General features: G+C 40.5%; 1 protein-coding gene across 1 annotated transcript; it reads left to right on the forward strand.

Annotated features, from left to right (window-relative positions):
- Positions 1 to 816: 816 nt before the first annotated feature.
- Positions 817 to 26,372, forward strand: Cd274 (CD274 molecule). Its single transcript, XM_048352030.1, has 6 exons — positions 817 to 896; positions 8,923 to 8,994; positions 10,541 to 10,882; positions 20,094 to 20,375; positions 22,507 to 22,614; positions 25,711 to 26,372. Exons 2-6 carry the CDS (start codon positions 8,943 to 8,945, stop codon positions 25,731 to 25,733), a joined length of 807 nt encoding a protein of 268 aa, XP_048207987.1. The 5' UTR covers positions 817 to 896; positions 8,923 to 8,942; the 3' UTR covers positions 25,734 to 26,372.

Below are 26,372 nucleotides of genomic sequence, written 5' to 3' on the forward strand. Positions count from 1 at the left end.
TGAGCCCCTCACTCTTCCAGTTTCTAGAAAGACTTTTCCCATCCTGACCAAAAATATGTTCTTCCTTTACCTGGACTTCAGGAATGACAGTACCGCAGAGATCCAGGGCATTCTTAAAAGGTATAGCTCATGGTGGGAACTTCTTTTAATGACTAAGCAATTAAAGTTTCATTATGTCGAGGAATTTGAGGAAGTCACAAAAGTCCACGTTTTAAATATATATTTCCTATTATCAATGTACACCTACTTTCTAGAATAAAAACCAAAGCCACGTGGGCACGCTGTTTACCATCTCTGTGTGGTTTCAAGTCATTTCAAGATGCTCGGTTGTCTTGAAAGGGCTTTGATCAGCAAATCTGGTGGCAGAATTTATAAAGGTGTGGTGACTGCTCAGCTAGAGCTCTACCACTTGAGCGGAGCTTCCATCCCCAAAGATCTTAATTCTAAAGGTAAAAATCAAAAGCTGGAATCTTCATGGTTTCAGCGGTTGGCTTGTTTAAAATATATCAGGTGTAAGTTTGCTTTAATCTTTTTTGTTTGTTTTTTTTTTGGTTCTGGCTATGCTAGGCAAGCACTCAGCACTTGAGTTTTGCTCCCCGTTCCCCAATCCGGTTTGTACTTTGGTTTTGAGCAGCGTCTCTCCGGGTCTCTACGGTTCGGGGGCGTGGCGTGTACGGACTCTTGCGTTTTGGGAGACTGTTAAATTCCACTTTTGGTTTCGTTACATCTATGCATCTGGCTTTCCTGGGGGAGGGGCTTGGGGCGCGGGTGGGCGGAAATCCCTGGGGCCCAAAGTAATCAGCCCCCAACGCCAGTGCCCTGGCCCGACGCCCTGCCGGTGCCGCGCACCACCCTCGAGTCTCTCTCCCCGCGCACCGCCCGGTCCCCGCCTGCAGGTAAGGAGAGGCTTTCACCCCCTGTGCCCCCACTCCTGCAGTCTCTAAGCCCAGCTCCTAAGCGTTTAAAGGCTGAGCCTTTGGAGATGGGGAGAAGAGCGGGAAAGAGGAGAACGCGATGCTATCTATGTATTATTGCCTTTGTAGGTGAATACCTAAGAACCGATGACACTATATCTGGCCTTTGGACAAAGTGAGGTGACGTTCTGCTTTGATGTCAGTCTTATATGCTTATAGGAAGTATGCTCTGGAGGTAGATTAGCTGGGGTGGTTGAGAAATTCCTAGTCTGGACTTCTGTATGCCTAGGTCCGGGTCCATCTTTTGCTGCTCTCTGGCATTGGGGTGATCAATACTGTCCACAGCATCTCCTAGGGTCCCTCCCTGCCCTGGGAGCCAGGGCTCTGGAGCCTAAATTCATTGCTCTCTCTGCTCCGAGGACCTAAAGACATCGGAGAAGCCTAAGAGTGAACATGTCAACATAGTTCCTAGACATCTCGACATTGTCCTAAATAAAAGTTCAGTTGTCTTAAAGGGATAAGAGGTCCTAGCTACTCAGGAGGCTGAGATCTGAGTATTGCAGTTCAAAGCCAGAAGGGGCAGGAAAGTCTGTGCGGCTCTTATATCCAATTAATCACAGAAGTAGTCTGCTGTGGGCTTGAGCTCAAGTGATTAGAGTGCTAGCTTGGCAAAAGGAACTCAGAGATAGCACCCAGGCAGAGTTCTAGCCCCGGGACTGGGGGCGGGGGGGAGGGGGGGGGAAAGAAAAAGGAATAAGAGAATAGATGTTCTACTATTTTTTAATCTGAATAAACTACTATAGATGCTTTATCTATTACTTAACTATCATCATAAATTGTGTGTGTGTGTGTGTGTGTGTGTGTGTGTGTGTGTGTGTGTGTGTGTCAGTACTAGGACTTGAACTCTGGGTCAGAATGCGCTCCCTTAGCTTTTTCCTTCAAGATTAGCACCCTACTCTACCACTAGAGCAATAGCTCCACTTCTGGTGTTTTGCTGGTTAATTGGAGATAAGAGTCTCATGGAGTTTTCCTCCTTGTTTGGCTTCAAACTGAAATCCTTAGATTTCAGCCTCCTCAGTAGCTTAAATTACTGGCATGAGTCACTAGCACCCAGCTGCTTTCTAATATTTTTCTTTTTGTTGGTCATGGGTCTTGAACTCAGGGAGCCTTGATGCCCAATGGTCCTGACTTAAAAAAATTTTTTTATTGTTATATAAAGCTGATGTACAGAGGTGTTACAGTTACATAAGCCAGGTAAAAAAGTACATTTCTTTTCTTTATTTTTGTCAGTCCTGGGGCTTGAACTCAGGGCCTGAGCACTGTCTCTGGCTTCTTTTTGCTCAAGGATAGCTCTCTACTTCTTAAGCCACAGAGCCCCACTTCTGCCTTTTTCTGTTTATGTAGTGCTGAGGAATCACCCAGGGCTTCATGAATGCTAAACAAGCACTGTACTGCTAAGCCACGTACCCAGCCCCCAAGAGTACATTTCTTCTTGAACAATGTTACCCCTTCCCCTGCATTCTCTCCCAGTTTTTCTCTCCCATCCCCACCCACAAGTTGTATAGTGCATTTTCTGTTGAAGTGAGTATAATTTTTTATTTCTGTATTCCATCATACTGGCTAACCAAATGAGATTAATCTCATATTGCTGCATCTAGAGCTTATACATAGTAGTTTGCAACCTCTGTTGCACGTAACTCTCTGGAACATTGCTGGCTATTTACTCATATGAATTCTCAGACGGCTAACTCCTGAGTCAGTGTCTAAAAGGCCTTTAATGAAATTTGAAAGTTGTTCTCCAGAAGGGATGTGTCAGTTGATATGAGTATTACCAGACCTATTTAAGGAGAACTATGATATCATGAAGAAGAAATTAGCCTTTGTCAGTGGAAGAAGGCAAGACAGCAGTTAGAATGTGATCTTGAAGAAAACCACCAAAGTTCTGTGAAGAACTGAAGCCACATGTACGAAAGCCAAATGCAAGAGTGTCTCAGCATGGCTAAGGGGAAAAGTGTTGGGTCACCATTTGATAAAGTTTAATAAAGTTTGATAGAGCTCAAAATTTTGTAAAGATTTAATAGATCAACTCTTGGGGTGGGGGGTTGCTTGTACTGAGGATTGAATTTAGAGGTTTAGGCACTGTCCCTGAGCTTCTTTTGCTCAAGGCTAGTACTCTACCACTTAAGCCACAGTTCCACTTCTGGCTTTGTTGTTGTTGTGGTAGCTTAGCAAAGATAACAATTTCACAGACTTTTCTGCCTGGGCTGGCTTCAAACCTCTCCTCAGTTATCAGTCTCCTGAGTAGCTAGAACCACAGGAGTGAGCCACTGGGGCTCAATTCTTTTAGTCCTTAGTCTTATTTTTGAGAAAGGAATCTTGCATCTTTGTCTTCTTCCTTGCTAGCCAACCCTGGGAAGAGAGGAAGGCTATGGGGTCCATAGCCTTCTACTGGTCTCCCCCCCAGGGACAAACCTACTTGCCCATCCCTGAATGAGCCATCTTCAGCACTTTACCTTCACTGCTCTGTGAATGTCTTTTGTTCTTGTATGGAAATTCATGTGGGGTCACAGTGACTTACTGGAAATGGGAGCATTGTGTTGTCTAGGCTAATTATCCTAGGGTGGGGTCCAAGATCTTGTTTATTTACCTGATAGTTCTCTTCCTTGTTTTCCCCCTCTCATTAGTGACAGCTGCACTCCTAGAGAATGGAGTCTTGTTGGCGAAAATAGGATGACAAATAGGTAATTGTAGAATCAAATCAATCACCACATTATCACACCTAAAAATTTCCACCAGATGTATTAAATGATAAGAACTCCATGGTTGGGAATATGGCTTAGTGGTAGAGTGCTTGCCTTGCATGCATAAAGCCCTGGGTTCCATTCCTCTGCACCATATAAACAGAAAAAGCCAGAAGTGGCTCGAGAGGTGGAGTGCTAGCCTTGAGCAAAAAGAAGCTTTAGGGGCAGTGCTCAGGCCCGGAGTCCAAGCTCCATGACTACAAAACAAAACAAGAACTCCACAAGACTCTGCTATAAACATTGACAGCATGAACTTTTCAGAGGATATCAGATATCATGTCCTTCAGTTTTATTCAACAATGCTTTGCTTAGAGTTAGTGGTATTATGTGTTTTTCTGAAGCCTTATTTCAGCAAACTTTGTGCTCTCACAGGCTTAGATGCCATCCGTCCTCCCCATCTATAGGGAGCATAAAATGAAATAAAAATCATGTTCCTGGTACTAGCAAGAGGATAATGAATTGTTTTGTTTTATCCTTTTCATACATAATATCTTTTGTGGGGAGGGGTAAGGACTATGTAGCCCTTGCTAGCCTTGAACTGGTAGTGATCCTCTTGGCTCAGCCCCTCAGTGCTGGTGCTAGTATACATATCTTTTTTTTTTTTTTTGACACAAAGGGTTCATACTATTGCTGGTTGATAAGGAAACCAGTACTATAAACAGACAGAGGAAGTGGTAACTCCAAAAGCACACTAAACCTTAAACAAATCCATGAAAAAAAACTCATGTTTTACATTTCCACAATCAAACTAGAAAGAATATTAGTACAATATTAGGGCCTGACTCTGGTGGCTTATTTCTGTAATCCTAGCTACTCAGAAGTCTGAGATTGGAGGACTGATTCAAAGCCAGCCCAGACAGAAAAGTCCATGAGACTTTCCTTTCCAATTAATCAGCTAAAAACCTGAAGTGAAAAGGTGTCCCTGTCTTGAGTGAAAAGCTAAGGAAGAGTGTGCTGGCTCTGAGTTCAAGCTTTAGTACCAGGGTAATAAAAATAAATAGGTAAATAAGTAAATTAACAATATTAGTTGGATGAAGATACAATGTTATGTCAACAATTTTCAGCATATGTCAAGAATCAGGAAACTGGGCTGGGGATATGGCCTAATGGCAAGAGTGCCTGCCTCATATACATGAGGCCCTGGGTTCAATTCCCCAGCACCACATATACAGAAAATGGCCAGAAGTGGCGCTGTGGCTCAAGTGGTAGAGTGCTAGCCTTGAGCAAAAAGAAGCCAGGGACAGTGAGTGCTCAGGCCCTGAGTCCAAGCCCCAGGACTGGCCAAAAAAAAAAAAAAAAAAAAAAGAATCAGGAAACTACTCTTTCTCTCTCTCTCTCTCCCCCCCCCCCCCCCCAGTCCTAGGGCTTGAACTTAGGGCCTGAGCACTGTTGCTGGCTTCTTTTTGTTCAAGGCTCGCACTCTACCTCTTGAGCCACAGTGCCACTTCTGGCTTTTTCTGTATATGTGGTACTGAGGAATCGAACCCAGGGCTTCATGCATGCTAGGCAAGCTCTCTACCACTGGGTCACATTCCCAGTCCTCAAGAGACTATTCTTTCTCCTTGATTTACAAGTCTCTTTAGGAAAATGCATCCTCAAGGCCTAACCTGGGGCTTGGTATACAACATCTATATGATGGCCTTGAACCATAGTCCTACCCAATCTCAGATCCCTGATTAGCTAGGATTACAGGTGTGAGCCACCTGTTCCTAGCAACTTTTAAAATATTAATAGAAATTACCAAATCACCCTAAAAAAAATTCTACTGCTTCACATTCCTACCACTAGTGGGCAAGAAAGCATATTTAACCATATCCTTACAAGCACCAAATATGAGGTCAAGTTAATAAATGAAAGATGGTATCATATTGGTATACTTGCTGAATATACAAATAGGTAGGGAAACAATGTTATACGTAATAAGGGAAGTAAATATCATAGGACAATTAAATAAGATGTTTATGAATATCATACAGCAAAATATAATCTTAAATAAAATGAGTATTAAATGTATGATAAGACAATAGTCATTTTTAAGGATTAATAGAGAAAAAGACTGAACGACAGCTATTTTCTAAAATGTTCATGGCAATTTCTAAGTTTCTCAATCTTGACTCTATGGACATTTTAGGCAAGATGTGTCTTTGGGTGCTGTCCTGTGCCTTGTAGGAGGCTTAGCAGCATATTTGGTCTCTAATTTTTTTTTTTTTTGGTCAGTCCTGTGCCTTGGACTCAGGGCCTGAGCACTGTCCCTGGCTTCTTCCCGCTCAAGGCTAGCACTCTGCCACTTGAGCCACAGTGCCACTTCTGGCCGTTTTCTGTATATGTGGTGCTGGGGAATTGAACCCAGGGCCTCATGTATATGAGGCAAGCACTCTTGCCACTAGGCCATATGCCCAGCCCTGGTCTCTAATTTTTGTTTCCAATAGCAACCCTTCTCCACTCCCAACCTTTTTTGGCAACCAAAACAATCTGTGGATCATGGTTCAAAGCCAGTGCATGCTGGAACTTCCATGAGACTCTTGACTCCAGTTAACCAGCAAAAAGACAGAAGTGGAGTTCTGGCCAAGTGGTAGAGTGCCAATCTTGAATGCAGAATAAAAGCTCAGGGATAGCACCCAGGAACTGAGTTCAAGGCTCAGGACTGGCACACACATACACATGCACATGTACACACACACACATCATACACACAAATGAATCTAATGATTTAGGCTATCAGTATAGTTTCAGTCTCTGACTATTGATAGTAATATTATCTTTTTATACATATTATTGTATGCATATGTTTGTAAGATTAGGGTATTGCTTCCTGCCTAAGCTGGCAACTGGGCCATGATTCACCTATTTAGGCTTTCTGCAGTAGCATAGGTAGCAGGTGCAAGCCATTGAGCTAAGCTCTTGGTTAAAACAAGCTACCTTAAGGGCTGGGAATATGGCCTAGCGGCAAGAGTGCTTGCCTTGTATACATGAAGCTCTGGGTTCGAGTCCCCAGCACCACATATAGAAAATGGCCAGAAGTGGCGCTGTGGCTCAAGTGGCAGAGTGCTATCCTTGAGCAAAAGGAAGCCAGGGACAGTGCTCAGGCCCTGAGTTCAAGGCCCAGGACTGGCAAAAAAAAAAAAAAAGGCGTGGCCTTGAACCATAGTCCTACCCAATCTCGGATTCCTGATTAGCCAGGATTACAGGTGTGAGCCACCTGTTCCTAGCAACTTTTAAAATATTAATAGAAATTACCAAATCACCCCCCCCCCAAAATTCTACTGCTTCACATTCCTACCACTAGTGGGCAAGAAAGTGTATTTAACCATATCCTTACAAGCACCAAATATGAGGTCAAGTTAATAAATGAAAGATGGTATCATATTTTAAATATACTTTAAAATATTTTATTAGCATATATTAGTAGTACAAAGGGGATTTCATTGTAATGTTCTCCTAATCAATTAAATATATTTTTATTGGCAAATGAACATTCTCTGCTTTGTTTACTTATTATTTTTCTTTTTTTGCTTGTCATGGGGCTGCTTTTCTGGTGGTTAATTGGAGATAAGAGTCTCACAGACTTTCCTGCGTGGGCTGGCTTTGGACCACGATCCTCAGATCTCAGCCTCCTGAGTAGCTACAGTTACAGGTGTAAGCTACCAGTGCCTGGCTTACTTCTTATTTCTTATTCTCTGGACTAAATATAAAAAACTCTTCCTGGGCTGGGGATATGGCCTAGTGGCAAGAGTGCTTGCCTCGTATACATGAGGCCCTGGGTTCAATTCCCCAGCACCACATATACAGAAAATGGCCAGAAGTGGCGCTGTGGCTCAAGTGGCAGAGTGCTAGCCTTGAGCAAAAAGGAAGCTAGGGACAGTGCTCAGGCCCTGAGTCCAAGCCCCAGGACTAGCCAAAAAAACAAAACAAAACAAAACAAAAAATCTTCCTCATTTTCCTCGATTTTTTGTGTATTTTTTATTGATTTTTTAGACTGTATAATTATATATAATTATGATTAAAACCATTAATTTGCTTGATACATATATAGCAGTGATTGTGATTATAAGGTTGGAGAGACACTAAGAGGGAAAACTGACTTATGAAAGCTTGTAAATACATGTACAACACAAAGGAGGAAATATGTTTATATTGGACAATACAGTGCAAGTCTTTTACCCCTCTATTTGGATATAAACTCAAAGAGAAGAATGATATCTCTTTTTTGCTCATTGCTCTCTTTTTCAGTGCCTGAAATAGTGCCTTGCACAGTTCAGCATTTGCTGAATAAAAGAATTAGTAAAAGTTTAAAAATGGAGACAGGAATCTAGGAAGATACTCCTGGAAAAGTAGCACAAGACAGTTATATCCTTCCCACCCTCTGATACTAGTCAAATGTAATCATTGAGAAAATAGGTTATATGTACAATTTGGAGTGAGATGTAGAAGGTGAAATTTTGAAGAGTGAACCTAGCCTAGTTGGGATAGTAATGTAGAAAACTTGAATAATTAAAAGATAACGTGGAAGCATTTGATTGTAGGAGAGAAAAGGCATTGAAAAGTGGGAGGAGTGGAAGTTAACATCATTTTGCTTTGAAATTTTGCATAACACACATTTGGGTTTCCAGATGTGTTGAAATGTAGTAAAAACTATAAAACAATAACTGTGAAGATTTGGGTATAGTGTCTTCTTGACTTACTTTGAATATACATTATAATTTTTTCAGGGCTTATAACTAATTGTAATATGACTCTCATCTTATGGCTCTAATGGCTCTGGGCTATTAAGTGAACTTCCAAATCATTTGCTGTTTCCACACCAATCAGTCCTATTCTGGTTTTCAGGCGTACTTTAGTTTAGAACTAGTTTGTGTTTAATTTTTTGTTTCTTTTTTCTTTCTTTTTTTTTTTTTTTGCCAGTCCTGGGCCTTGGACTCAGGGCCTAAGCACTGTCCCTGGCTTCTTTTTGCTCAAGGCTAGCACTCTGCCACTTGAGTCACAGCGCCACCTCTGGCCATTTTCTATATATGTGGTGCTGGGGAATCAAACCCTGGGCTTCATGTGTAAGAGGCAAGCATTCTTGCCACTAGGCCATATTCTCAGCCCTGTGTATAATTTTTCTTATTGATTGTTAGGAGCTATTTATATATTAGAAACTTTAATCTTCTACTACTGTTACATGGTGTGTTTGTTGAATAAATCACTCTTCTTTTTGTGTTTTCTAGTATTAGGTAATTCCAGAAACATGAGGATATTTAGTGTCTTTATATTCACAGCCTACTATAATTTGCTTAATGGTAAGTCATCAAATCCTGTCATTAGTTTCTGTATTTTAAATATTTTAATCCTAAGGTTAAAACTAAAATAGTAATTTTTAGGTAGATGCAATTTTCTTAGAGGAAAATATTTTTTCCTTTTATTTTATAAACAAGTCAGCTGTGTCTACATAAAAATAAAGAAAACATAAGCAATTCAAAATGAGCAATGAGCAGATTACCCATTTCCCAGTGAATGGAAATGGCCTATAGGAATATTTTGATTTGTCTATTATAAACAAGTCAGGGAGCATTCTATCTATATTGCTTATGACATGCTAATGAGATATCTTCCCAATGAAGGTTTCTTTTTGTTGTTGTTATTTTGGTGCCAGTCCTGGGGCTTGAACTTGGGGCAAGTGTGCTGCCCCTGAGATTTTTTGCTCAAAGGTTAGTGTTCTACCATTTGAATCACAGCTCTACTTCAGGCTTTTTAGTACTTAATTGGAGATAAGAGTCTCACAGCCAGCCCAGTGCTGGTAGCTCACACCTGTAATCCTTACTACTCAAGAGGCTAAGATCTGAGGATCGTGGTTGGAAACCAGCCCATGCAGAAAAGTCCTTGGGAGTCTTATCTCCAATAAACTACTCAGAAAAAGCCAGAAGTGGTGCTGTAGCTCAAGTGGTAGAGTGCTATCCTTGAACACAAACAGGCTCAGGGATAGTGCCCAGGCCCTGAGTTCAAGCCCCAGTACAAAAAAAAAGAAGAGTTCCACAGCCTTTCCTGCCCAGGTTGGCTGTGAACCACAATCCTCAGATTTCAGCCTCCTCAGTAGGTAGGATTACAGATGTGAGCCATCAGTGCCTGGCTCCAATGAAGCTATTCTTTTTTTTTTTTTTTTTTTTTTGGCCAGTCCTGGGCCTTGGACTCAGGGCCTGAGCACTGTCCCTGGCTTCTTTTTGCTCAAGGCTAGCACTCTGCCACTTGAGCCACAGCGCCGCTTCTGGCTGTTTTCTGTATATGTGGTGCTGGGGAATCGAACCTAGGGCCTCGTGTATCCGAGGCAGGCACTCTTGCCACTAGGCCATATCCCCAGCCCCCAATGAAGCTATTCTAAGGAACAATTTTAATGTACATGGAAACTGTCAAGGTGACCTAGCATTGTCAACATCCTGAGGCTCTGCCTAAATTTCTAGATGTATTCCCTCTGGCCAGGGAACCAATCAAAATTTAAGGCAATAGATTCTACAATTCAGACTCTTGAAGGCATGTGGGTGTGTAACCAACGGGCATTCCAGAGGACATTAAGTCTTTCTAGTTAAAATTACTCCATCACCATATATTTTTACAGTAATATATGTTTATGAGTTATAGCAACTTGCTTAGCTAATGTTATATTATTATAACATAGGATATAGGGTTTAAATAGGTTTCAAGCCCACTGAATAAAACATGTATTCTAAGAAAGCAAGTCCTCCCATAAAATGATCATATAACTCACCAAGTAGTGTGATTTTAAACTCTACACAATTTGCAAGTGTTCTGAGAAATTTACATGCTCTGAAGGTTGTTCATCTTCTTTTGCAGCATTCACTATCACAGTTCCCAAGGACCTATATGTTGTAGACTATGGCAGTAATGTGACAATGGAATGCAGATTCCCAGTAGAAAATCAATTAGACATGATTTCATTGGCGGTTTACTGGGAGAAGGAAGAGAAGCAAATTATTCAGTTTGTACTTGGGCAAGAGGACCTGAAGGATCAACACAGTAGCTACAGGCAGAGGGCGTGGCTATTGAAGGACCAGCTCATCAAAGGAAATGTTGCCCTCCACATTACAGACGTGAAGTTGCAGGATGCAGGTGTTTACTGCTGCATGATCAGCTATGGTGGCGCAGATTACAAGCGAATTACTTTGAAAGTCAATGGTAAGAATTATTGCAGTTAATAAGGCTTTTTTTTTTAAATTAAAAATATTCCCAGGCAGGCTGGGGATATGGCCTAGTGGCAAGAGTGCTTGCCTCGTATACATGAAGCCCTCGGTTCGATTCCCCAGCACCACATATACAGAAAATGGCCAGAAGTGGCACTGTGGCTCAAGTGGCAGAGTGCTAGCCTTGAGCAAAAAGAAGCCAGGGACAGTGCTCAGGCCCTGAGTCCAAGGCCCAGGACTGGCAAAAAAAAAAAAAAATATTCCCAGGCTGGGAATATGGCCTAGTGGCAAGAGTGTTTGCCTCATATACATGAAGCCCTGGGTTTGATTCCTCAGCACCACATATATAGAAAATGGCCAGAAGTGGCGCTGTGGCTCAAGTGGCAGAGTGCTAGCCTTGAGCAAAAAGAAGCCAGGGACAGTGCTCAGGCCCTGAGTCCAAGGCCCAGGACTGGCAAAAAAAAAAAAAAATCCCAAAGTGTTGAGAGAGCTCTTCAGTCTTAGAAGTCTAGTCTTTCCAACAGAACAGCAGCAACCAGTTCATTCATTCATTCATTTCATTCATTCACATACTCATATGCAGAACATACTTGAGCAAAAAAGGAGCCCTTCTTGAACATCTCAGCCTTGTTAATTACTGGAGATCTAGTACCAAACAACATAGAGTCATGCTCTATAGTAAGTTCAGCTTTCCAAAAGAAATTTCTGATTTGTATTTCTTTTATTATGATAAACATAATACTTACATTTTCAAATAATTCATATACTATGGTAGAGATGAAAATGAATTGCATAAGCACCTCTTCTCCCTTCACCACTAATAATCTTCTGCCCTTTACCACTACACTGGCATTCTGATACAGAAACCACTATTTGTGTGTTCCCCCAGAAACTTTTTTTATCCACTTTTGTTGTACCTTTAGGCCTACCTCATTTTTCTGCCTTTGAACCTCCCATATCCAGCCTAAATAAATATATAAAGCTAATGCAATTGTAAAGTTTAAATTAAAATAAAGATTCAAAGTTTATCTAAGAAAGCATAAAATGGTCATATGAAGTCCAGAGAAAACCACTGCTGCGCAGAAATATCTCAAGCTATGTTTACCAGGCATACATTCATCTCAAGAATCTACACTGATGTTATCTTGGAGTGTTGAAGAGAAACTGTGAGTGTTCATTCCTGAGGTACTGACCCACAAATATGTCATCAGTTCATTTGAGTTCAAACTTTGGGATTAGGTAAGGAGAGAAAAATACCCATCACCTCTGCTTTCACTGACGAATTTCATAGAATTGAGATCTGCAAGGTTTCCAGGCATATGCAGTAATCCAGATTCCCACGAAGAACAGAAATCCCCACAAAGGGTCATACACTTTCCACAGTAATGTCTCTATCATTTGGACTGTTGACATTTCCCTCTATTTTGAGCTGAATCTGTCTTCTCTAGACATAGCTTAGAGATTATGTGTCTACATCTTTTGTTATTATTATTATTATTATTATTATTATTATTATTATTATTATTTTGGCCAGTCCTGGTGCTTGGCCTGGGTTCTGTCCCTGAGCTTCTTTTTGCTCAAGGCTAGTGCTGTACCACTTGAGTCACATTGCCACTTCTGGCTTTTTCTGTGTATATAGTACTGAGGAATTGAACCCAGGGCTTCGTGCATACTAGGCAAGCACTCTACCAGAAAGCCACATTCCCAGCCCCACTAGTATTTTGACTAGAATTAAACAGGTTTAAAATGTTTGACTAGAATTAAGTAATCCTCGCTTTGTCTTTTTATTCCTGAAATAACTATCATCAATAATATAAGTGTAATGAGGTCCCCCCACGGGAGGGGACCACAATGTAATGGGGTCTGAGGGTGGGGGGATCCCCCATCCTTCCAAGAATCCACCACTCAGAGACAGTCTCAAGTAAAATGATGAAATTATTGGGGAAGTAAAAAGTATACTGACCGGCCAGGGTCACGGCCCAGACTCGGGAGATGGAACTGCATCCGTGAAAAGCAGGCTGGCCAGCCAGGGCTGCAGCACAGGCTTGGGAGCTGGGACTGTGTGCCCCGGGCCACACTAAGGGTCGGGTTATAAAGGCAAACACCACATGGTCAAGCCTGCCACACGCAGGTGGCCAATGAGGCTACAACACTTACAGAGCATGCCAGGTCACACGCAGGTGGCCATTGGAGTTACAATCTGCTTCATAGCAACTGTTTGGACCAACCTATCATTTTAGTTAGTCTTGGTGCATGGATTTGGTGGGGCTCACCTGATGCAGGTGGATACACCTACTCATGGGAGGGCACAGGCTTAACTTTGAGCATTTCACTACTCAGGTGGTCAAGCAGTTTACACAATCTTATCCCAGCGAAGGGGAACTTCCCTGGATAGGGTGGGGGAGATCTTAGTGAAGATGGAGTCAGCTTTTGCTCTCTTTAACTAATCTGAGATGGAGTCAATCTGATACCTCAACAATGATAGCACTGGCCAGATCTGACCTCTATATTACAATAAGTATGAAAAGTTTACACTTATCATAAAGGATCACCAATAATTAAGAACTCAAACAAAAAATTAGGCACTGGTGGCTCATGCCTGTAATTCTAGCTACTCAGGAGGCTGAGATCTGATGATGGAGGTTCTAAGTCAGCCCAGGCAGTAATGTCTGTGAGACTCTTATCTCCAGTTAAACACTAAAAAAAACCAGAAAAGGAGCTATGGCTCAAGTCATGGAGTGCTAGCCTTGAGCATAAAAGCTTAGGGACAGCACCCAGACCCTGAGTTCAAGCCTTACCTCAGGACTATCACCCCCCCAAAAAAAAGGCATAAAATTATATAGAGGTTATTTATCTATTTATGATGATATTTATGATATATTACTGAGTCTTTGATGCTGGCTTAAATAATGCTATTATTAAGAAGATATCACCTGTTGACATTTTCAGTTTTTTTTTAGTCCAATAAGTATCAGATTTCTATTATTTTTTAAATTATTTGGAGAAATCATCAAGCTTCAAGCCCATGAATAGTCAGCATTGTTAGACTAGGCTAGCAGAAAATAAAACAAATAAACAAAACACACAAAAAAATATTTTGGCAGTTGGGAAGAAGGAAGCATGGAGTGTAAATTTCTGTTCCCCAAACAAGCATCTCTTCTAGGTCTATTAGGAATATGCATAGAGTGGCCTTTATAGTAAGGAATATATTCCAAGGTATATATATGTGTTCCACTGTGTAGGAGTTTTTCTGATATTGTTGGTTTTTTGTCCTCAAGGCTAGCACTTTACTACTTTGAGCCACAATGCTATTTCTGGTTTTCTGGTAGTTAATTGGAGATAAGAGTCTCTGGAAGTTGTTGGGAAGGTGAACTGGGATCCTCAGATCTCAGCCTCCTGAGTAGATAGGATTACAGGCATGAATCACAAGGCTCTGGCCAGCTTTGTTCTATCACGAGATAGAATATTTGCTTTATTCTATCTCGTGATAGAATAAAGCAAATAAACAAATCCTCACTTGATTTGTTTGACCATTCTGTTCTATGTTAGAAATGACTAAATCTGTATCTTGTCATTTACATATGGTTTGGGGGACGTAAGTTGAGTTAGACCAAGAGTCTGAAACTTTCACCTCCTGAACAAATCTAGCCATGAAGCTTGCATACACAGAGGCAGTGCTACCCATGGAAGTGTAGTGGCTGGCATGTAGGAGCTTTACATCCAAGGAAGTGAACTCCTGAGTCACCTCCTTATGCAAATGATTTCACAGCAACTGCTGGACTTCTCTTCCCATCACTGCAAATGTGTGGTAACTCAGCTTCCCCCTGGGGAGTTTACTCATTATGGGGTTTTAAAGGTGAGGCATTTTAAAACTGAAATTTGAAAGGGTGTAGTTTGGGATTTAACTGAACGATCACTATCACTTTGGGTGTTATTACATCTTTTATGTTTATTAGTTTAAATACCAGACTCTCAGCCATTTGACTTTTGGGTATGTATGTGTGTGCTTCTCCTGGAGCTTGAACTCAGGACCTATACACTGTCACTGAGTATTTGTGCTCAAGGCTAGCATTCTACCACTTGAGTCAAAGCTCCACTTCTGGCTTTTTAGTGATTAATTGGAGATAAGAGTCCCGTGGTCTTTTCTACTCTGGCTGGCTTCAAACCACAATCCTCAAGTCTCGGCCTCCTGAGTAAGCTAAGATTACAGGTGTGAGCCACCAGCACCCAGCTAGGTATCTGACTTTCAATTGAAAATGTGTTTCTTAATCATTGAACTATTACGTTTTGGGAATTTTCATTCAGGGAAAATGAAATGGTCATTTAATACTTTCAGAACTTTTAATGGGATTGGACAATTGAAAGAACAAAGTATTGCATAGTTATCCTGATAAAGCTTTTTTTTTTCCTGATAAAGCTTTTTTGATAAAAGATCAAAAGATTAAAGATTAACTGTTATCATTCTTCCACCAAGTACATTCCTTCCCTAAAAAACTTCAGCACTGTTTATTCCCTACAGCATCTAACTTTATCTAATATGTAGGGTAGCATATCATATGATGTATTTTGGTGACTGTCTCTTTCTTCCTCCTAGAACATAAACTCTACAAAGGCAAGGATTTTGGTCTGTTTTATTCATCATTGTATCCCTAGGACTTGACATATATAGTAAAGTAATAGTGTGACATGAACATATAAAAATGTGTTGAATGAGTAAGTGATTTCCTCAAGTGAAATTAGCCTAACATTCTTGAAACATGAACATTAAATATTTGAAAACTTATTTCTGAGGCTGTTCAGGAACTGTCTGTACTTTCTTAGGAAGAGGAGGAACAATTCTACTACTACTGCTGCTCCTACTACTGCTAGCAAGAAGACACTGACATTAATATAGAACTTAGAATGTGTTAGGCCCTGTATTAAGCTTTTTGCTTATACATTTGTTTACTCTTCAACTTTATTAGGTACTTCATTACATCTAAGATGAGTATATTTCACATTTTACTACATTTAAAACATAAATGTCGGGCTGGGAATATGGCCTAGTGGCAAGAGAGCTCGCCTCGTATACATGAAGCCCTGGGTTCGATTCTCCAGCACCACATATATAGAAAACGGCCAGAAGTGGTGCTGTGGCTCAAGTGGCAGAGTGCTAGCCTTGAGCAAAAAGAAGCCAGGGACAGTGCTCAAGCCCCAGGACTGGCCAAAAAAACAAAACAAAAAAACCAAACCAAAACAAAACAAAAACATGAATGTCTTTCAGCATAAGACATCTTAGAGTCAATGCTCCATTGCATAATTCTTCCCATTTTAAGATTGAGGAGGAGCTGTGAATATGGCCTAGTAGTAGAGTGTTTGCCTCATGTATGTACATGAAGCCCTGGGTTCAATTCCTCTAGCACCACATATATGAAAAAGCCAGAAGTGGCACTGTGGCTCAAGTGGCAGAGTGCTAGCCTTGAGAAAAAAGAAGCCAGGGACAGTGCTCAGGCCCCGAGTCCAAGCCCCAGGACTGGCAAAAAAAAGAATGAGGAAAATGACATTTGAAGGTTAAGCAATTTGCCTAAAGTCCACCCACCCAGCTTGTAATGTCAAAGTAAGATTCTAAACTCAGGCAGTCTGGCTTTGACAATTTTGTCCTGAATAACTGTATTTCGCTGCCTATCTTTGCACTTTTGGAGCTTGTAGCATGTTGTACAATGATTTAAAAAGTAACAGCTGGGGCTGGGAATATGGCATAGTGGTTAAAGTGCTCCTCATATACATGAAGCCCAGGGTTTGATTCCTCAACACCACACATATAAAAAAGAGCCGGAAGTGGCGCTGTGGCTCAAGTGGTAGAGTGCTAGCCTTGAGCAAAAAGAAGCCAGGGACAGTGCTCAGGCCCTGAGTTCAAGCCCCAGGACTGGCAAAAAAAAAAAACCCAAACCAAAAAGTAACAAGCACTTACTGGTGTTGAACCAGTGCTAATGGTCAACAAACATTGGCTATCTACTAAACCAGGGATTTGCAAAAAGTTTTGATTTCATACCCCATCTAAAACCATTTTAAGGTAGTGTGTATATAACTATATACTATATAACTATAGTGTGTATATGCTATAAATATACCTTATTAATATATAAATTATATCATGAGAAATTGCCATTCAGTAAGGCAAAGATTACCACCTATTTCATATGGATTGTGTGAAATCTGATGCATTGTAAGTGCTTTTTTTGATCATGGAGCTTGAACTCAGGGCCTGGGCACTGTTCTTGAACTCTTTTTTTGCTCAAAGATAGCACTCTACCACTATAAGACACAGCAACACTTCTTGTTTTCTGGTGGTTAATGGGAGATAAGAGATTCAGATCTCAGCCTCTTGAGTAGCGAGGATTATAGGCGTGAACCACCAGCACCTGGCATTATAAATGCATTTTAAATGTATAAATATAGACATTTTGGAGGTGGAAAATTTAACTACATATGGAAAAAAAAATTTGTTCCAGTCCTTAGGACCTGGGTATTGTCCCTGAGCTTTTTTTTGCTCAAAGTCAGCACTCTACTATTTGAACCTCAGTTCCACTTCTGGCTTTTTTGGTAGTTTACTGGAGATAAGAATTTTCTGGGCTTCCCTGCCTGGGCTGGCTTCTAACTGTGATCCTCAGATCTCAGTCTTCTGAGTAGTTAGGGTTGCAGGCATGTGCCATTGGCACCTGGCTAGCAAAACAATACTTAAATGTCTTGCTAGTTGTGATGCTTAGCTATCACTAAATAATATATCAAGACAAAATATTTCTTAGAGTAAAATTCACTATTAACACATGTACTCCACTGCCAAAAAATGTATATAATCTCCATAGTATTGAAGTTTTAGGCAACATTTTTCAGATTCAATTAGGTATTGTATTTAACTTCATAATATGGCTAGTAAAATGTCACTTCTGACATTTTCTTTTGGTTTCTGTTTGATATATTAGTATTGTTTTCAATTCTGTTTCTTTGTGGGAAGCTTTTTAAAAAAATTATTGTAAGGGTGCAGGATGACGTACAGAGGGGTTACAGTTACAGAAATTAGGTAATGAGTACATTTCTTTTTAGAGAGGGTCACCTCTCATTTTCACAGTTTTTTTCCCTCCCCACCCCTTTCACCTCCTTTTTTTTTTTTTTTTTTCTGATCCCAGAGCTTGAAGTCAGGGCCCTGAACACAGTCCCTGAGCTTTTTTTTTTTTTTTTTTTTTTTTTCAAGTCCTGGGGCTTGAACTCAGAGCCTGAGCACTGACCCTGGCCTCTTTTTGCTCAAGGCTAGCACTCTGCCACTTGAGCCACAGCTTCAATTCCGGCCTTTTCTATATATGTGGTGCTGAGGAATGGAACCCAGGGCTTCATGTATAGGAAACCAGCACTTTACCACTAGGCCATATTCCCAGCCCCAGTCCCTGAGCTTTTGTAGTTAAGATTAGTGCTCTACCACTTGAGTCACAGCTCCATTTCTGGCTTGTTGTAGGTTATTGGAAATAAGAGTCTCACTGACTTTCCTGTTCAGACTACCTTTGAACTGTGATCCTCAAATCTCAGCCTTCTGAGTAGCTAGGATTACAGGCATGAGTCACTGGTGTCTGGCTTGTGGGAAGCTTTTTAATTAGCTCATTTTATCAGATTAGTTTAGTTACAAGAGAATCTGAAAATCTCTAACTGCAATGGGAGTCACCTCCTCCCTAAGGTAACATAAAATTCCCTTCTTCCTGGAAGAGCCCTATGTGGCAGACAAGGTGAGATCTGTTATCAACCAGCAAAGCATAGGAAACTTAAGTAGAAGTTCTAATTTTTTTTTTATCATATATCCACATGTATGTGCCCTGTTGAAGTAGATAATCTTGTGGAATGTATTAGAGTTGTGCTACATTTGTATGTGTTCCTCTACATGAAACAACATCATCATTCATCTTCCCCTAAGAAATGATCATAAATGGATTAAAAAACAAACATTTTTACTCCTGAGATTTTTAAAATCAGTAACCGTGATTTTAGGTTTAAACTTTAATTGTCCATAAGTCAAATCACATGCTATGTGGATTGCCCTCTATTGTGGCAACATTACTATGTGAAGTGCTTATTTGATGCTGTTTTCTTTCTTCTTTCTTTTTCTTTTCCAGTCCTGGGGCATGAACTCAGAGCTTGAGCACTATCCCTGGCTTTTTTTTTTTTGCTCAAGGCTAGCACTCTTCCACTTAAGCCACAGTGCCATGTCTGGCTTTTTCTATATATGTGGTGTTGAGGAATTGAACCCAGGGCTTCATGTATGCAAGGCAAGCACTCTACTACTAGGCCATATTCCCAGCCCCATGTTTTCATTTTAAAATGATTTTTAAGCACGGCAGGTACCAGGTTAAGGACTCTCAAGTATTCATAAAAACTATTATTTACATTTTAAGTTCATAATTATATTGATTATATTAATGTTGGTTTCATTTATTTAACAGTACTAAAACATTGCATTATTATTTATTTCAGTTGTATTTTATGCTGACGGTTTTGAGTTAATCTCTGTGAAAATATTATGTCTACGCTTTTTTATGTCTTTGGCAAAGGAATGGAGAATGAAGGGTCCAGACAATTAATGGTTTACTAAAGTATTACAAGTAAAACAACTGTTGTGCCAACAGAATAAAAGCATGATAATGTCATTGCAATGAGCAAACAGGACTTAACATCTTATGTAATATCTATACACTAAACAATCTATTAGAACAGTCAGTGAACTGGGTATTTTAATCCTAAAACTTCTCAAAATAAGTATCTAAAATTGAATCACACTTTCTATATTTCCTTTAATAGTTTAATGACTTCTTAAAATAACCAGCACAAGTGTTCCCCCCCCCCCCCCGCCATTCTAGGGCTTGAACTCAGGGCTTGAGCACTGTCCTTGGCTTCTTTTTGCTCAAGGCTAGCACTCTACCACTTGAGCCACAGTGCCATTTCCAGCTTTTTCTGTGCATATGGTACTGAGGAATCGAACCCAGGGCTTCATGCATACTAGGCAAGCACTCTACCACTAAGCCACATTCCCAGTCCCAACACAAGTGTTTATATAAAATAAGTATCATAATGGATCAGAAGAAAGCATATAAGTTGATAACCTTCCTAATGCAGAGCAACACCAAGCCAAATTAAGAAGAGTAATCATAGGAGAAATCTCTGACTTTTCTTTGCTCATGACCTAGCCCCATACAACAAAATCAACCAGAGGATTTCTGTGGATCCAGTCACCTCTGAACACAAACTAACATGTCAGGCTGAGGGATACCCCGAGGCTGAAGTCATCTGGACAAGCAGTGACCACCGATTCCTGAGTGGCGAGACTAATATCACCCAGTCCCAGAGGGAGAAGCTTTTTAATGTGACCAGCATGCTGAGAATCAACACTACAGCCAATGAGATTTTCTACTGTACTTTTCGGAGATTCGATTCCTGGGAAAACAATACAGCAGAATTGATCATTCCAGGTAATATTCTGAATATCAAAATGTGTTGAACTCATGATGGCTGCTCATCATAGTCATTGGATGAGGGTTGGATAAGTGAATGACTGGACAACACTATATTTGCTAAATACATGCTATTTCCTCACACCTCCCCCCAAGTCATAGTGCTGCATAATAAATATTCAGCATAGTTATTGAATAGTATCTACTTGCTAAGCAGCATATTAGGCATTGGCTATTCATAGATAAGTAAGACACAGTTCCCACTCCAGAAACAAGCAAGTAAACATTTGCATGTGGGAAATGATCCTATACTTAAAGTACCTAGGGAGATTTAAGGGTGATATTTGACTCCCCCCCATGTTTCAAGAACCCAAGTCCCTAGCACCTAGTAGTTGCTTCTTTCTTCCTAGGGTTCCTGTGGCAGGAAGTAAATGGAATATACTTTTGTCTTATTCCAAACAGGAGACATACTTTTTCCCCCATATGCCTCATCCTAAGCTTTCGATAATATTTCAGCTCAGAGCAGTCTGCTTTGAACCATTAACCTTGTGTCCCTGGGCTTTTTAGCTCATAGCCAGCACTCTATCACTTGAGCCACACTTCCACTTCTGGTTATTTGGAGATAAGAGCATCCCCGATTTGTCTGCTTGGGCTGATGATGAACCATGATTCTCAGGCTTCAGCCTTCTGAGTAGCTAGAACCGTAAGAGTGAGCTGCTGGTGTTAGACAGGGAAATTGCTTAATGTAAACCAAAAGGTGTTCTGAAAGCTGGGTGCCTGTGGCTGATGTCTGTAATTCTAGCTACTCAAGAGGCTGAGATCTGAGGATTGTGGCTCAAAGATAGCCCAGGCAGGAACGTCTGTGAGACTCTTATCTCCAGAAAACTAGAAGTAGCACTGTGGCTCAAGTGGTAGAGCACTAGCCTTGAGCAAAAGAAACTCAAGGATAGCACCCAGGCCCTGAGTCCAAGCCCCATGTTCACCACCACCACCAACAAAAGGTTCTGAGGTTACTTCTCACTCCTCCCCCCTAATAGATGTTGACAAATTTCAGTGTCAAACTGATAGAGAAAACAAATGAAAATTTAGGTTGAAAAGTCAACCAATATATAAAGGAAATCCAGGATGGGATTATGAACAAATAGGGAAAAAGTATTTAGAAAATAAGGGAGAGGCTGTTATGTCAAGAGATGGCATTTTTCCTGTATCTTTGTGTCATGGTACCCCTTTTTCTTCTGTGTAGGACCACAGACAGAGACTTGGAGAAAAATAAGTAACTTTGGTTCCCATTAGGACCAAGATGTGAGGAACTGAAGATACTTAACTGCAGGTTGATCTTCCCTGTTCCTCTGTGTTCTATGTTTAAAAAAGCATGAGGAAGTGGTATCATTAAGACTGCCATTTAGTTTCAAACAGTCATGTACTGTAGTATTTAGAGCCTTGCAAGAAATCACGTAGTGTTTCCATTTTGTAGGCTGCTTAAAAATCTTAGAGATCTCAAAACTGATTAAGAGCAGCAGAAGAACTCAATTCCAGTTTCATCTGTCCAAAACCTGTTATTCCTTCATTTCTCCAGGGCTCTCACTTTCCTACCTTTTCCTACCAAAACTATCTCCTCTCTGGCCATTCACTTTAAGTATTTAAGAAAATTAACCTAAAGCTAAACTGAATTCAACTTCTAGCATGATTATTCTCCTGACCACTTTCCATAAAAACATTATTTTATTCAGGCACGGTGGCTCAAACTTATAATCCTAGCTACTTGAGAGGTGGAGACTGGGAGGTCATAGTTCAAGTCCAGACCCAAGGCTCCCCCCCCAAAATTTGAAAGACTCCATCTCAACTGATGGTTGAACGTGCTAGTTCATGCCTATGAGATAAAGCATTGAGATAAAGGCATAAATCAAAGGATCATAGTCCAAGAGGAATAAAAATGAGATTTTTGAGATATCAAAAATAACTAATGCAAAAAGGGCTAGTAGAGTGGCTTAAGTGGGATAGAACCTACCTAGTAAGCAAGAGGCCCTACAAATATAAAAGTACTACAAATATAACTTCATATACATACATATTACATGTGCTTTACACACACACACACACACACACACACACACACACACACACATAGTGAATTCTTTTTGTTTTTCAGAACCACCCTTGGTACTTTCTGAAACCAAGAGGACTCACTTGGTGATGCTGGGATCCTTCCTGCTTTTCCTTTTTGTAGCAGTATCAGTCTTCTGCTTAAGAAAAGATGGTATGTTGGACTGGGAATGTGGCTTAGTGGTAAAGCGGTTGCCTAGCATGCATAAAGCCCTAGGTTTGATTCCTCAGTACCACATAAACAGAAAAAGCTAGAAGTGGTGCTGTGGCTCAAGTGGTAGAGTGCTAGCCTTGAGCAAAAGAAGCTCAGGGATAGTGCCCAGACCCTAAGTTCAACCCCCAGCACTGGCCATAAAAAAGATGGTATGTCCTTCATTGCAATGATTGTCACTGGGGACGGGGTAGTGTTTGAAGATGTTGTCACAGTGGCACTTAGTAGGCAGAACTGGAGATTCTAAGTATCTTACCATGTGCAGGCTGGTCCCACATAACAATGTACTGTCCTACTCAAAATGCAATTTGGGAAACACTGATGTGGTAACTACCTTCCTATTAGCTTTCCCTTTGAGCACTTACTTTCAACTATGCTATTGCTGGGTGCACCTGTGTGCCACCTCTTCCATCAGGCCTACTCCTTTTGCTCTTCTGGAGTTTTGCCTATGTTGGAGGATGGCACTGAATCCTCTGGTAACTTTGTTGAGGGATGAGATGGGAGAATAGCTTTAAGAAAACTGACTTATCTTTGCAAGCAGACAAAGTGACATCTCACTGTTCAATAGAAATCACAGTGAAGCAGAATGGGATTGCTGTGTGAAGATCTGGTGTACAGCAGTAGGTGGGAGGATGGATGTTTGTGGAGGAGGAAGAAAATTTGAGTGTCCTACTGCTTCATCCTATCATGCAAAGAAGCACAGCCTTAGAAGTACTAAAACACCTGTTGGTGTTAGTTGAATTTGAATATTTCATTAGTTGCAACGTTATATTGAGCTTATTTCTGGGTAGCATACATAATAAAAATAATTCCTTCTATAGTGCTATAGTATTTTTACCATAGGATTATTTTGCAAGTTAACTGAAGGAAGTGTTACATCATTAAAAAATAATTTGCATGTGTTTATTTCTCTACTTACTCCTGGGAATGATTAAAATCCAGGGAAATGAATATATTCAAATAATTCCCTTCCATTTTAAGAGGATTCAGAGTGAGCATTTTCCCCAGATTGAGACATATAACAAGAAATCCAGTCATCTTTGTATAGAACTGTTTGATGTCAATTAGGGAAGTAAAACACAGAAGGGAATCCAGTAGTCGTAGAGAATTTCCCCATAACCTCTTAGAAAGAGTGGGTGGATCTGGGAAACTGGTCTTAGCTAGGTGGGGGAGCGGTTTAAAGCTAAGCTGTTTCCAAAGACTAGAGCTCTTATCAGAACTAAGGTAGTTGGCAATTATATGAGGATCAAGTTTCAACCACTGGGAGGTTGGGAGATGGACTAGATTTGCACAAGGATGTGGCTAACTACCTTTTTCTGGCCTTCATTATAAATTTGTTTTGTCATTCTGTTACATATAAGACCTTTTGTGAGGATGGTGGTAACAAGTATGTTTTCATAATAATTATCTCATTTGATTTGCAGGATAAGATATAATAATTTTCTCGACTTGAGAGCTGTAGAAACTGAAAACCACTGAAAGGTTCCATGGCTTATTGGTGGTATAGCTAGGATTCCAATCCAATCCGTGTCTTCTTGCTTATGATCCTTTGCTCAGTTGAAAATTCCGGTTGAATTTCCCTGTTAAAGTAGGGCTGGTTTTCCCAATGTGCACAATTATTTGCTTCCTGAGTTTGGAACCTGTCACTAGGTAACAGGGTGGACATACAGCACCGCCCCCCGGAAACATTAGTTTTTTCTTTTTTCTTGTTTCTTTGGGGAAAAAAAAAAGATTTGTTGGCTTTATGAATGGCCAGAAAACCAAGAGATAATAAGGTTCCACAGAATTTGATCAATCCCTAGGCAAAGATGGAAAAGTATATGCTCTGAAAGAATAATCTAAGAGTTAAAGTATGTGCCCTAAACTTTTGGGCCCCTGAAACAAGGAATGATACTTCGTTTGGTGAGTTAGAACTGAAAGTGTTTCATGGGAGACTTGTCAAGTGGGATATAGACTTGTGCTCTATAAAAACAGAAGTGATTTTTTTCCCCTCTTAGTTAGAATGACAGATGTGGGAAAATGTGGCATCCGAGATGCAAATTTGAAGCAAAAAAACTGATGATGGCATGGGAAGTTGAAGGAAAAGGAAAGAAAAAACTAAAGCAATAGCAGGGGTGGGGTGGAAATCTGTTCATCATGATCTCATTTCCTGTTAGAGGAGGCTCATTGTGCATTGCCCGTCTAACCTGAGTATCCCCCACATTTGAAGAGACTTAGGAATGCCCTCCAGTGAAAAGTGGTGACCAGCTTTGTGGAGAGAGGAAGGAAGAAGATGGACAGTTTCTCTGCTAATCTATTGTCTGTATACCAATATCTTCCTGATATAGTAGACTCTATCAACTTACGGATGACCATTAATCAATTCATTAATCCTAACTTGGTGTATGTCAGCCACTGTTAACTGTCTCAAGTATTGTATGAAGTATCTCAGTTCATCCCCTGCCCCCCCCCCCCCGCATGAGATAAATACTAGAATCATTCTCCTGTTATGTAGAGAAAAGAAGAGGACAAAGATAATAATGTAAAGCACCAAGAACACACAACTGATGACAAAAATCAAGTTTTCAGGTTCACTAGCCTAACAGGAGATCCTCACTCTAACTAAATTTGCTTCATTCCATTTGGCTACAAATGTCTACACTTACAAAAGGGTAGAAAAAAAACTCTCCCATTATATTAAGTTAAAAAAATTAAACTAAACAATGAGCCCTGATTTAAAGTAGTGTAATTCATTTGAACAAGCTTAGGCAAGTTCCATTATGTAGGCCATTTATATTAGAAATCTAGTCAGTAAATATTAGATCATCCTACAAAACCAACCATCCTAGTCAGCTCAGGACTGAGGAGTTTATCAAGACACCAGACTTAAAGTTTTAAAATCCTGGATAAACCAGAATGGTTAGTTATCGTTTGTCATGTAAGAGTAACGGCATAAATATGTTTTACCTCTTTCTCTTACTGTTAAATGGTATAACAGACTGAGTTTGTTTCTCATTGAGTAATGCCTAATGAAATTAATATACTATTATCATTCTCCAGACACACAGTTTGAGGAGACATAATCAGCATTGGACTTCTGATCTTCAGGAGGGATTCTTAGCCTAGAGTTTGGGAGTTGACAAATGAAAGGGCCTGTGGGGTCCAGATGATGTGGGACTTTTAAAGGCCAAAGCTCTGAATGTGGAACCAGGGGAAAACAAAGAGAATGAAGAAAGATGAAACCTGGGAAGAAACCCTAACAATACTTCAAATGAACAGAGAACCTCATTGGTGCACAGGAAACGGACAGCCAGCACTCCTGAGTGAGGAGCCTCCATGCACCTGGTCCATCACTCCTTTAGGAAAGCAGGTTGAGAATCCCTCACTTAAGGGTCAGTTCTTGCAGAAACACCTTTTGCCTCTGCTCAGTAACCAAATCCATCTTGTAGGGACCAGAAGTCCTAAGATTGGAAGACTGAGTTGTTTCGATTTTTTGTGAATCTGTGGCGGTCTTCTCATCAGGGGAGTGTGATTGTTAATGATTTATTTTGAGCATATTTTGTAGTAAAGGTGAAAATGTTGTTGTATTCAACCTGCTACTTATAAATAACTTGTTTGTGTGCAGAAGAACATAAGGTATTTGCCAGGTGCTTGATACCATGAGGAACTGTTGGTACAAAGAGGAAGGACAAAGAGCAACTCCTGGGTGTGTGTGATCTTAC

This window comes from Perognathus longimembris, chromosome 1 (genome assembly GCF_023159225.1).
Source record: "Perognathus longimembris pacificus isolate PPM17 chromosome 1, ASM2315922v1, whole genome shotgun sequence".
Taxonomy (NCBI): Eukaryota; Metazoa; Chordata; class Mammalia; order Rodentia; family Heteromyidae; genus Perognathus; species Perognathus longimembris.